At 41.0% G+C, this 12,438-nt stretch overlaps 1 protein-coding gene across 1 annotated transcript in view; it reads left to right on the top strand.

The window, feature by feature from the left end:
- Nucleotides 1-12,438, top strand: part of si:ch73-242m19.1 (uncharacterized) — a 38,333-nt gene that overhangs the window by 1,483 nt on the left and 24,412 nt on the right. The window contains exons 5-15 of the mRNA XM_063223888.1: nt 551-745; nt 1,435-1,525; nt 3,466-3,614; nt 4,887-5,039; nt 5,403-5,504; nt 5,656-5,796; nt 6,013-6,056; nt 6,311-6,440; nt 9,392-9,601; nt 10,419-10,614; nt 12,399-12,438. The exon at nt 12,399-12,438 is cut by the window's right edge and continues 91 nt beyond it. Of these exons, the coding sequence (XP_063079958.1) occupies nt 551-745; nt 1,435-1,525; nt 3,466-3,614; nt 4,887-5,039; nt 5,403-5,504; nt 5,656-5,796; nt 6,013-6,056; nt 6,311-6,440; nt 9,392-9,601; nt 10,419-10,614; nt 12,399-12,438 (1,451 nt within the window). The remainder of the gene's footprint in view (nt 1-550; nt 746-1,434; nt 1,526-3,465; nt 3,615-4,886; nt 5,040-5,402; nt 5,505-5,655; nt 5,797-6,012; nt 6,057-6,310; nt 6,441-9,391; nt 9,602-10,418; nt 10,615-12,398) is intronic.

A 12,438-nucleotide genomic window follows, 5' to 3' on the forward strand; every position in this document is an offset into this window, starting at 1 on the left:
AAGCCAAGTCAGTTTCCAAGTTGTGTTGCTGGTGGAACTGCCTATTGTGTCTGCAGTTTTCTGAATTAGTCATTCTTTTATTCATCCCATGAATGGCGCTGATATACTGTATGAATAGCGCTATTTAACTGAGAAAATGACAAGATCTTATTATAAACACATTCTTGTTCTTCTTCTTCTGCTTCTTCGTCTTCTACTTCGTCTTCCCTTTCTTCTTCTTCTTCTTCTTCCTCTTCTTCACTGTTTTTTTTGTGTTCTCTGTGATTTTTGGTGCTTTACTGCTGCAATACAAATGTTCACAAATGGACCACACACAAAGATCCATCATATTTTAATATTTTATTGTACTGTCTCTACAGAGCAATGTGTTTGGGCAATGATATTATTACGATTGGATGGTTTGTTATTGTAATCATTGTATCAAGAGAACTTGGATCAGCTGCAGACATCTTTTTGTCAATCATTCTATCACAAAATGCGGGGCCAATCATGTTGTTGTTGCCCGGCAACGTTGCTCAATACATTTGCTTGTATATATCATCACCTTTAGGATCAGATGCATCAGCTGATGCAGGAATATGAGGATGCGGTGCAGAGAGCACGCAGGCTGGCTGTGACCAGAGAGAGGCTCCTGACCAACAGCCAGGGCCCCAACGTTGCACTCTCCCAAGATGATGTAGTCATATACCTCCAGTGGCTGGTGACACACCTCCACTCCCTTAAGACCGTCCACAGCTTTCTACAGGTACAGGATCTGCAGCTAACAAGGCTTTACAAAAGATGCGGATAATGTTATTTTTGTATCTGCAACTGGCCTTTAGCAGACATGGAGGCATCTGTGACACTCTGACACTTTCACAATGGGCCAACTAGAGTCCACATATACATATAATGGTAGCCCTGTACTGAACAAGGTTATTAGCCTGATTATCATCGACTTTCAAATCTCTTCAAGACTTGGTCTGACCAAGAACATAACAATTAACATTTCCCAAACGACATGCCTCCTTTGGTTTGCTAATGGTTGTATGCTTCCCGACAAAGTGGGAGGAGTTTTTTGGGAGCTCAGAAACTATATATTGTATTGCTCTTGGCCTGACTAGAAGTTACACTGAAGGTGTTGCGTTACTAGGAGGGCATGGCCTGTACTGTACAAGGTTATGGGAAATGCTATCCAAAGCCTTTCATATGTTGACAAACACCTCTCCAAACTGGGAGGGGTATGGAAGAGTCACTAAAGACTGTTTTCATTAATAGTTTAGGGTCAGTTTTTTTTCTGGAAGGGATTCAGATGGCTTAACTTGATTGGGGTGTTGGATATTCATTGTTATTATGATTAACTATACAATCACAATTCTATGTGTGCATAATCCATGATTAAGACCTACAGTAGGTTATAATCTACTGTGTCATGATGATGTGTTTTACCTGAAGGTCCTCCATTACCTCCCTGTAAGCGAGAGGAAACATACAGAGTCACCAGCATCTCAAGTGGACAGTGCTTCCCCTGCGAAACAGTTTGCAGGTGGGATACATCTACCTACAGTACATAATACCCACAATCTCTTCTCTAGACAGTTTAAAACAGCAGTGTCAAACTCAGGCCTGGGGTCCAAAGTTGGCCTGTGGAGCCATTTAATTTGGTCCGCAAGATCATTTCAAATGTGTATTACAGTTGGCCCACATGCACCATTAATGTATAGAAAATATGACTAGAAGGCAAAATGTTGTGCATCACAGGATTATGAGTGGGTCCAGACTAGTCTATGCACATACTAGCACACTGAAGTACAAACCCCAACTCCGATGAAGTTGGGACGTTTGGTAAACAGTGAATAAAATCAAAATGCTATCATTTTCAAAACATTCAATCTATTCATTAGATGGAGAATAGTGAAAAGACAACATATTAAGTGTTAAAACCGAGAAAAAATATTGTTTTGGGGGACATATGTACTCATTTCTAATTTGATGAATCCAACACGTCTCAAAAGAGTTGGGACGGGGATCAGTGAAATTTAGTAAACATCCAAATAAGATAAAACAACAAAGAAGAACATTTCAAAATGAATTGTACTGACGGACAATATAGGTGTTCAGGTATAAGATCATCACAGAGAGGCTGAGTCACTCAGAATTAAAGATGCAATGGGAATAATTACCATAGTTATTACATACATTTTTGAATTCCTTTTGATTTACCACGATTGAGTGTATGTAAGACATATTTTTGTTAATAAAATCATTGTATAGGTTCATGACATCATGAAATATATATTGGCTGTAGTCTCACTCTAATTCCTGGAGTGCTAGAGCTATTGAAAATTGACCATATTAAGAATGCTTAATGCATGAAAATGATACAGGGGTTTAACATTCTCCTAAGCACCTGAGCTCACTTGAAATAGACCCAGAAGACATGGGAAACTGTCCTTTGCTTACAGAAGTCAGCAGAAGTTGTAGAAGTCCATTCTTTTTGACAATAATAGAGCATTGCACATCCTGTGCTACAGTGAAAATGGACCATCCAACTTGTGTTAGTGCTAGCTTCAAAAGTCAGCCTCCATGATGGCATGCGGATGCAGTAGTGCATTGGTTAAGATGTTCTCACTCATCTGTAGAGTTAAATACAGTGCTGAATGGTATAAATGGGTTTTAAACAGCATGAAAAGCCACTCATACATTATATTTTGAAGGGAGATCTTCGATTACTGCCACATAGTAAGGTCAAATTGCATTCTCTACTATGTTTTAACAGTTTGGCTCCATCATAAGGACCAGCAGGTGATAAAATGGTGGGTTTTTGGTCAAGACCTGTCACACTGTAAGCACTACAGAAAGGAAAACATTGCAAAACATGACAAGGAATACACCCACCATTTAAGCTGGTGAAATCATGTCCAAGATAGGAATTAACACTGTTTTTTATATAAAATCATCTCATCGGTTAATGTATTTAACTGTTAAGTGTTGTCTTTTGTTTTGTTTTTAGTCTTCCTCGACATTTGCTGCCATTTATTGTCCCCGTCCCAACTCTTTTGAGACGTGTTGGATTTATCAAATTAGAAATGAGTACATATGTCCCCCAAAACAATATTTTTTCTCGGTTTTAACACTTAATATGTTGTCTTTTCACTATTCTCCATCTAATGAATAGATTGAATGTTTTGAAAATGATAGCATTTTGATTTTATTCACAGTTTACCAAACGTCCCAACTTCATCGGAGTTGGGGTTTGTATATAATAGTATGAATATACATGATGGGAACGTGTTATTTGCCTTGCTTTAAGTCTACTGTATGCACAATGTAAGTGTATTTTAAATATTGAATTCGGCCGACGACGTCATCCCAGATTTTGATTTTGGCCCACTTTGAATTTTTGTTTGACACTCCTGGTTTAAACTATCCCCTCCTATATTATCTGTAAAAGGTTGCCATATGACCCCATGTTCCCTCTCACAGGAGTGTCTTCAGCTAATGGACTTCCTGTTCATGTCTTGGATAAGCAGCAGTTTCAGTCACAGCTTCAGCATCTCCTCAGCCACTTCCAGCTACAGGCTAACATCCAGGATATCAGGACACCTGCAGAGGAGATGGAGCTCTTTAGACTGGTATGGATGCACAACATGTCAGTAATTATGTGACAAAAACATATTGTCTTAGCAATGCAAAGTCTTTGCTACAGATTATAATTATTTCTACATTATGTCAACATGCAGCAGATAGATAAATAGAGAGAAGGAAGAGAGAGGGAAAAGAGAGAGTAATAGAAAAAGAGAGATAGAGATATAAGCACAGAATCAATATAGCACAGAATTAATTTGCACATTTGGAGTCCCATCTTTGAGCAATCTTATGTACGGATCTGACTTGGGCCTTCTATAAAGAATTTCTCAGTGCATTTGAAATGTACTCAAAAACAGTGAATGAGTGGCGAATGAGCAATGTAGCTTGAATTAACAGGTATCATGGTGGTGATCATGTGACTGTATAGGTCAATCTGCAGAAGTAGTAGTTCAAATACACCGCGCTCTTCCGTGTGGTGCGTCTCCAGTTGAATAACTTAGAAGGTGAGAAAGTGGATCGCTCTTCTTTTCTTCTTTTTATTATTTTTTATTTTTTACACAGCAGCAGAAGTGTAGAAGTGTAGTCTACATTTCTGCTGCTATGTAAAAAATAAAAAGAAGAAAAGAAGAACCCGAGTGCGATCCACTTTCTCACCTTCTGTATAGGTCAATCTGACAGAATTTATTTGGCAATTTTTTGAGGCCCATCTTTGATGTTCTTATGTTATGCGTCTACCTTCTGAGCTTGGAAATCCTCAGTGCATTTGAAGTGTACTGGAATGAGTACATTCGGAATTGTTTGTCTAATCGGGTTAAAACCTCCAGTGTAGTAGCTGGAATGGCCAGGTGTCATGATGGTGGTGATTGTGTGGCCAAACATCTTCTATTAGAGTAAGATACTTCAAGCCTGTGCATTTCCTGGATCCATGTGATGTCAGGTGAGCGCCCTTTTAGGAGACCCTGAGTTAGGAGACCCTTGGAGTCTTGAGGTTGAGAATAAATGGAGTTTCCTTGGCACTATAGATGGCGGTAGCGCATATTTCATGCAAGCTGCCACCAAACAACACAGAAAGAGGGATTTGTACAGGAAGGTGTTATGTTCTGCTGGGCATTGTTGCCTGTCGCACCTCCTCCGGTGCCTATGGGTCAGCTGCAGGGTCATCAGTCGGGAACCACCATTCACTAACGTTTTGCCCAGAAGAAGAAGGAGGGGACAATGCCCCCTTAGGAGACCAAACTTGAGCACACTCCTTTGGGTGGACGGAGTTTGGGTTATCTTACTATAATGGAAGATGTTTGGTGTGGCTGTGTGTGCAGGTATCCCAGGAGTTCGGTGTGATCTTCAAGCAGCAGCAGGAGGGGAGGGCCTTGGTGCAGTACGACAGCACTGAGGCCGTGGAGAGGCAGCTGGGCAGGAGGAGCTGTGAGCCAGCGCTGAGGAAGGAAGCCAACTGGATCCCCTTCATTCAGGTGACATATACATATCATATCAGTCTACCTCTCCATATCCGCCAAGCCCCCACACTGGCTACGTTCAAGAGGCACCTAAACCGTAACTACCCTGCCACCAACCCCACCTCTATCCCCCTCTTCTCCTCTCTCTTTATTCCCCTGCCCATTCTCCTTTTGTAAAGTGACCTTGGGTTACTTGAAAGGCGCTTTATAAAACCAAGTTATTATTATTATTATTATTATTATTATTATTATTATTATTATTATTATTATTACCTGTATACCAAGAGACACGGACCTTCATCTCATCGCCTCATCTATACTGTAGATGCCCTCTACATGCGGTCAGGTCAAACCTTAAGCTGTTTTTGTTGTCAACAGATAAGGCCTAAGATTGACCCTTGGCAGCAGAAGTCCATTACCAAACTGAAGGAGCAGAATTTTTTGGATGAGCTACTGCGGAATCTGTCCAAGTCCTGTTGGGTATGCTGCTATGGATTTCATAGGCATACCAAGACATATCATGGGGATACTGCACTCTGGCTACTACAGTACTACTGCCTAATACAGTTATGTCAGGATGTGTTTTTAATGTACATTTGTACCATTTCCTAATCTTCTTGTAAAACTTCAGTTGCCAGATCCAGACCAAGCAGTAGAATGTCTGAAGCAACACACTTACTCTGCGATGAAGCCTGAGAGTGTGGAGCACAGCAGTGGAAGCAGAAACTCACAGATATGGACAAATCTGTACAATAGTGTTCCTACTCCACAGGTACCCGAACCTGAGCAAAGTCACAACCTACTGTCATAATAATATAGTACTTGTAATAATACAACAACAACAACAATAATATTCATAATAGTAATAACAATAACAATAATAACAACAACAACAACGACAACGACAGCAATAATAATAATAATAATAAATGAAATGTGATCAATATAATTCTCAACCTCCATTAAAATGCAATTATGTGTCCAGCAGGATTCAGTAGGAAAATGCAGTGCATCATCTCTGAAGAAGCCAAAGTAAGGGTAACATTTCACATGTGTTTTTAAATACATAACCTTAGGATGTAACTCAGATGGATACTATATCATAATATTAAGTAGTTATGTTGAATAATGTGATAGTAATCAGCAATATAAACTACATTGCCGTAGTTCATACACTACTTACAGTAGTGTTTTTTTTGTGTGCGAATTTTCATACACGTCTACAAACTTTAGACACAGTTATGCAATCTGTCTCTTCTCCATGATTTGTATGTCCGTTACTGCAGGCTTGGTACGAATACTGAGCGATTGGGTTTTGAGGAGTACCTGGGAGATGGCGATGTAGAGTGTTCTGAGTGCAGAGGAGCGTACCTCTCCCTGGTGCACCTGCGCTACCTCAGGATCCGGGAGCTACAGGTGACCCCTGCCTGCAAACACACAAGCTCATCATGTCTCACTTGCGGTTTTCCTTTTACTTCAGACATGTAAAAGTATTTTCTTTTACCTGACATGTTTTGACAGCATAGCTTCTGTCTTTATCAGAGGGACCCAAACACAAGTTTTACTATCAGTTAGACCAGTGGTTACCTTTTTTTCTTAGTGCACCCCCTCACCTGTGCCCAAGACAAGCCGCGCACCCCCAACCCAAACTTCTCTCATACGCACTAAAAAAAAAGATTTAAGTGATTATTTACAATGATCTTGCTTGAGACATAAATCAATACCTTAATGACTTAAATATGGGGATCAAAATATGTTTTAATTTGGCCTAATTAAAATGTTCTCTAGCAGAATTTTGGTCAAAGTCTCACTGGAGCATGTGGTATGGTCACGTGAAGACCTTGAGGACCACTCATCTGGCCCCATGAAAATAGAAAATAATGGTGATAGTCAACATCTTGGAATAGAAACAGGGCTGGACTGGCCATCTGGCATAGCGGGCATTTCCCAGTGGGCCCTGCACCCTCGTGGGCCCCCATTTCTTTTCCTTTTTTTAACATCACTGAAAATAGGGGCCCACAAGGGTGCGGGGCCCACGAGGGTGCGGGGCCCACGAGGGTGCGGGGCCCACCGGTGAGTCAGTTCTCCGCCACTAATAATAATGAGGGGGCCCCTTAAATCCAAAAGTGCCCGGGCCCTATTTATCCCCCAGTCCAGCCCTGAATAGAAATGGACATTTCGGTGCATCAAGCTACCCAATAAAAACATATTGCCTCAGCTGTGTGATAAAAATGTTCTTTGCACAGTAAAATCACTCTGTGTAAAATATGTTGAAATTCCGATTAATTCTCCTGGGTCCACCAGGCCCATGAAAATACAAAATAATGGTGATAGTGATGGGCAACCTGGATTCCAAAGCTGAAGTCCAGTGCCACATATTCCAAATATAGCCAATATAATGAACCAGCTGACCCACTGCTAGTATCAAGCAAGAGATTGCGAAGCTGTATGACTTTTGTGTGTTTCACCTGTGGGCCTACAGGATTGTACAGGTAGCTGTTAATACCTGGTGGAACATCTGTACTACAGCTGTGAATGCTCCTTGGAATGACTTGGAAGGACAGAAATCTCTGCGGTAGTTCAATAGAGTACAGTCAATACAACTGTATGTGATGTTGGAAAGAGTGGCTTCCCAAAACCTGTACTTAAGTGACTTCTAGGTATGTCATGGGTATCACCAGGTCCAGAGTTCATTGCCAAGGGCCTCTCAGGTAAGTTATGGTACTCATCTGATGGAGTAAAGTGAAATACTACCACAGGCGATGGGATAAAGAAGTAATGGCACTTGTTGTATTGAATGAGCCTAGTCATTCCAAGGAGCATTCACAGCTTTAGTACAGATGTTCCTCCATGAATTGTAGGCCCACAGGTGAAACACACAAATATAACAGTCATACAGCTTTGCAATCTCTTGCTTGATACTAGCAGTGGTCCAAGGCAGCGAGGAATTGATATTGTGTTGCAAAACAGCAATTTTGCCTGAATATAGCAGTTTGACCATCAGTCTGTCCCGAGACTGAAGTCTGTGTAAGTGGATCGACTGAATACACAGCCTGCTTAGATATTCCTTCTGTTTGTGCTCCCAATACAGGTGATTTCACTAATTACCTCATCAACCTGGCTTAAGTGGTAATTAGGATCAGCTGGTTCATTATATTGGCTGGGGCAAATGTGTCACAGGGTTTGTCCACCTCTGTTTTAAGACTATGGGAAACCTGAATTCAAAAGCTACAATCCAGTGCCACAGATTTCAAATTACCTGGTTTCACCTGTCCAATTGCCCTTGGAAAGGTAAAACTAGGTATGTCATTTGGAATATGTGGCACTGGACTTCAGCTTTGGAATCCAGGTTGCCCATCACTATCACCATTATTTTGTATTTCAAATTTCAACATATTTTACACAGAGTGATTTTACTGTGCATAGAACATTTTTATCACACAGCTGAGGCAATATGTTTTTATTGGGTAGCTTTATGCAGCGAAATGTCCATTTCTATTCCAAGATTCTGACCTTATATATAAATATCTATAATATAGATATATATTATATATATATATATATATATATATATATATATATATATATATATATATATAATTTCAAAATATTTTACCCAGTGTGTTTTTACTGGGTGTAGAACATTTTTACCATATGGCCAAGGCAATATATTTTCATAGGGGGCATGTGATGCACCCTAATGTATACTGCCCTACAATCTTAGAACGCAGTAACTCTGAAAACGGCAAACTGAGAAAAAAGGCTTCAAAGTTTTCCATATGGCGCGACAACTGTGTTGTCTGTAAATTGGTGGTGACACTTCCTGGTAATGCTTGTTTAGGATAGAAATTTAATGCACACAAAAAAAACCCCAAAAAAACAACATTTATGTGTCTTTTTGCCACAAAAAACAGAGTTACTGCGTTCTTGGCTGGTATTACTGCCACAAAATGGAGTTACTGCAGGAGTTACTGCGTTCTTAGCTTGTATTACTGTCTACTCCCAAACCAGTCCCATTGGAACGTGCAGCAGTAACTCGCCGACTTACTGCGTTTTTGTTTAACCTTTTTTGGGTCATTTTTGCACTTTCAAAATGAGTTTTCTCCAAAACGGGACGGTGTTGGACCACCATTTTTGGACACAAGACAAATGAGGTAGTTTAGAACCGATTTCCGATATACATTTTTTTTTCGACCATTTTGAGTTACTGCGTTCTAGTATTGCACGGCAGTATAATCAAATCAAAGCACTATGCTGGTGCCAAAATGGGTTATTATGGGAGTACTGGATATGACATTCACTCTCACCATAGGTCATCCTTGCTTCGCTTATTTTTTAAATTTTTTTGCCTTACCCTCTGTTTACAGGACGAGTGCCTTAATATGCAAAACTACATGCGATCTGTGGAGAGGACTCTGACCTTTGACCTGGCAGCTGTGGTGATGGAAGGAGGGGAGCTGCGGAGCAGGAAGGAGGAGTGGGGCTGGATGAGTGCTATGCGGAGGGACGTAGGAGGACACAAGAGTGGCTCTATAGGCTCCCACCACCAGATCTACAGCACACCTGCAGACTACCAGGTGAGATAGCAGTAGTAGTAGTAGCCTTTATTGTCCTCAAGGGGAAATTCATTCTCACCACACAGGGTGCAGTCGCCGCAGGAGCAGTGCCCATAAGAACACCTGTCAACCCACCTGTACACATGCACCAGCCAGGTAGACAAGCGGCATGAACATAAGTCTCTTAGATACACTGAAAACACATACGGGTGGGCCCTGTCGTGGCTCAGGCGGTAGGGCACTGCACTGTCACGCCGGGGTCCTGGGTTTGGTTCCAGCCTGGGGTCGTTTCCCGATCCAACCATCTCTCTCTCCCACTCACTTCCTGTCATCTTCTTGAACTGTCCAGTCAAAAACAAAGGTATAAAATCCCCCCCCCCATACACATACGTGTGAAAGATGTTTTTTTGGCCTCAGACATCAGGTGGAGTAACAGCATTTAATGCCCATATTAATTATTAATTGGTGGTTGATATGCCGCAATGAATATGCATCTTAGATAGGCCACTAAATTGAACAAACAAAAATCTACACAGGAGTGACACTGGCTGTCATTGCGCCGCCCTGACGTGTGCTACTGCTGAAACGTCACTGACCCATACTGCAAGTTGGGGCTGCAAGTCTGACGCCCTAACCGCTTACCCATGACTGCCCTAGGCTGCCCTAAAACACACACAATAGACAATATAGTAACCCACTCCTGACCTGCACACTGTCTCATTAGGATCACTTCTTCCTACGTATATAGTACGTGTAAATAAATACTATGTCTACGTATAAATCTATGTAAAATATCTACTGTGTAATAAATATCTATACTGCACGTATCATACTGTAGGTCCACTGTTCAGAGTTCATGGAGTTTCCTGAGGTGGAAAACCACCACGACTACTACAGTGGAGAGGGGCGAGGTGTTCGCACCCAGGACCAGCGGGGGCTGTTTGTGGTGTACGACGCCGCCCTGGAGGACCTACAGGAGCTGGAGCACACACTACTGCTCACCGCCTCCAACCTCATCCAGACATGGAGCACAAGTAACACATCTCTATCTATCTATCTATCTATCTATCTATCTATCTATCTATCTATCTATCTATCTATCTATCTATCTATCTATCTATCTATCTATCTATCTATCTATCTATCTATCTATCTATCTATCTATCTATCTATCTATCTATCTATCTATCAACACTGTGAAATATTTCGCAATGTATTGAAGTCTCAGAAGTGCATGCAGTCTGACTACTTTGACGTGTAGCAGAAGTATGAAGCATCTTTACAGTGTTATTGACACAGTCAAATATTTGCTACCTCCACCGAGGTTATGTTTTCGGTTGCGTTGGTTTCTCTGTCTGTCTGTTTGTCTGTTGGACTGTCAGCAGGATAACTCAAAAATGCACACATTTTGATGAAACTTTGTGGAGTAGTTAGAAATGACAAAAGGAACAAGTGGTTGAATTTTGGTGGTGATCCGGTTCATGATCCGGATCCAGGATTTAAAAAAAAATAATTCTTCACCATTGCGGGATAGGGCGAATTTTGACATTCCAGTTTCTAACTCCACAAAAACAAGACTGACAGACTTGAAAAAATGTAGTGTGTAACAGTCAAATATTCTATCAAACAGCTTCCTTGGCAGAGCTCTGTGATGCACCCTCAGAGTGCATTTCTATTTTGTTATGTATCGGACATTCCAGTTTTTAACTTCACAAAAACAAGGCAGAAAGACTTGAAAAAAAATAGTGTAACTGTCAAATATCCCATTAAACAGCTCTCTGAGTGCATTTCTAGTTTGTTATGTATTGAAGTTTCACATGCCCTTTGACTACTTTGACCTGTAGCTGAGATATGAAACATCTTCTCATCTACTTATCGACATGCAAAATAGTTCACAATGTATTGATTTTTCAAAAGTACATGCACTCTGACTCCAGGGGAAAAAAACCTAAAAATCAACTTTGTCAAGAAGGAGAAGAATGAACAACACTCTCTAAGCTTTTTGCATGCGTTATCATAATCTAGTCCAGGGATGGGCAACTGGAGGCCCGGGGGCCACATGCGGCCCGCCGCCTCACTCAGTGCGGCCCGCAGATATAGCATAATGGAAGAAAAAGACCACTAATAAATGCAATATTGGCAGTGAGCAACCAACAGCGCCCCGAACTGAAATTGCAAATTGCAGTCAGATCAGTAGTCATATGGCCCTTCGATGGTGGCGATGAAAGAATGAGGCCCTCCTTACCATGAAAGTTGCCCAAACCTGGTCTAGTCTGTCGGCTCACTGTGTACTGGATCTGGAAACAGTGGGGATACTTGACATAATTGCTAAATTCCATGAAGTTCAAATGAAAGATTATGATGATTTTTTCGAGCATTATTGAAGTTTGTGTCAGAATTTGTGAATGCTTAAGTAGACAACAGATTGCCTCAAAGTAATCCTTGACGATGCTCAACTAAGTCTGTTTTCAGAAACACATACAGTAGAGAACAAACTCATTTATGGATAACTGAGCCAGTTCTTACTATGACAGCCCAATGTTAGTGTCAATATTTCAAGGGGATGAAAAGTGTGGATATGGAACTGCCTTTGATTGTGTTTTATGGGTCTGGCTTCGATATGTTATTTCAAGTCAAGTCAAGTCAAGTGTACTTTATTGTCAAAAATCTATGTAACAGGGTTAGCACAGACATTTTGAAGTTGCGCTTGACCAGTCTCCAATGTGCAGTTTAACTAAAACATTTAAATAAGACATTGACAATAATCTCTCTCACACACACACACACACCCACACTCACACATACTTTACTGTCTTAGAGCAGTGTGTATCTGAGGCGGGTCAGTCTCGGCTGGACCT

Source organism: Engraulis encrasicolus, chromosome 19 (assembly GCF_034702125.1).
Source record: "Engraulis encrasicolus isolate BLACKSEA-1 chromosome 19, IST_EnEncr_1.0, whole genome shotgun sequence".
Taxonomy (NCBI): Eukaryota; Metazoa; Chordata; class Actinopteri; order Clupeiformes; family Engraulidae; genus Engraulis; species Engraulis encrasicolus.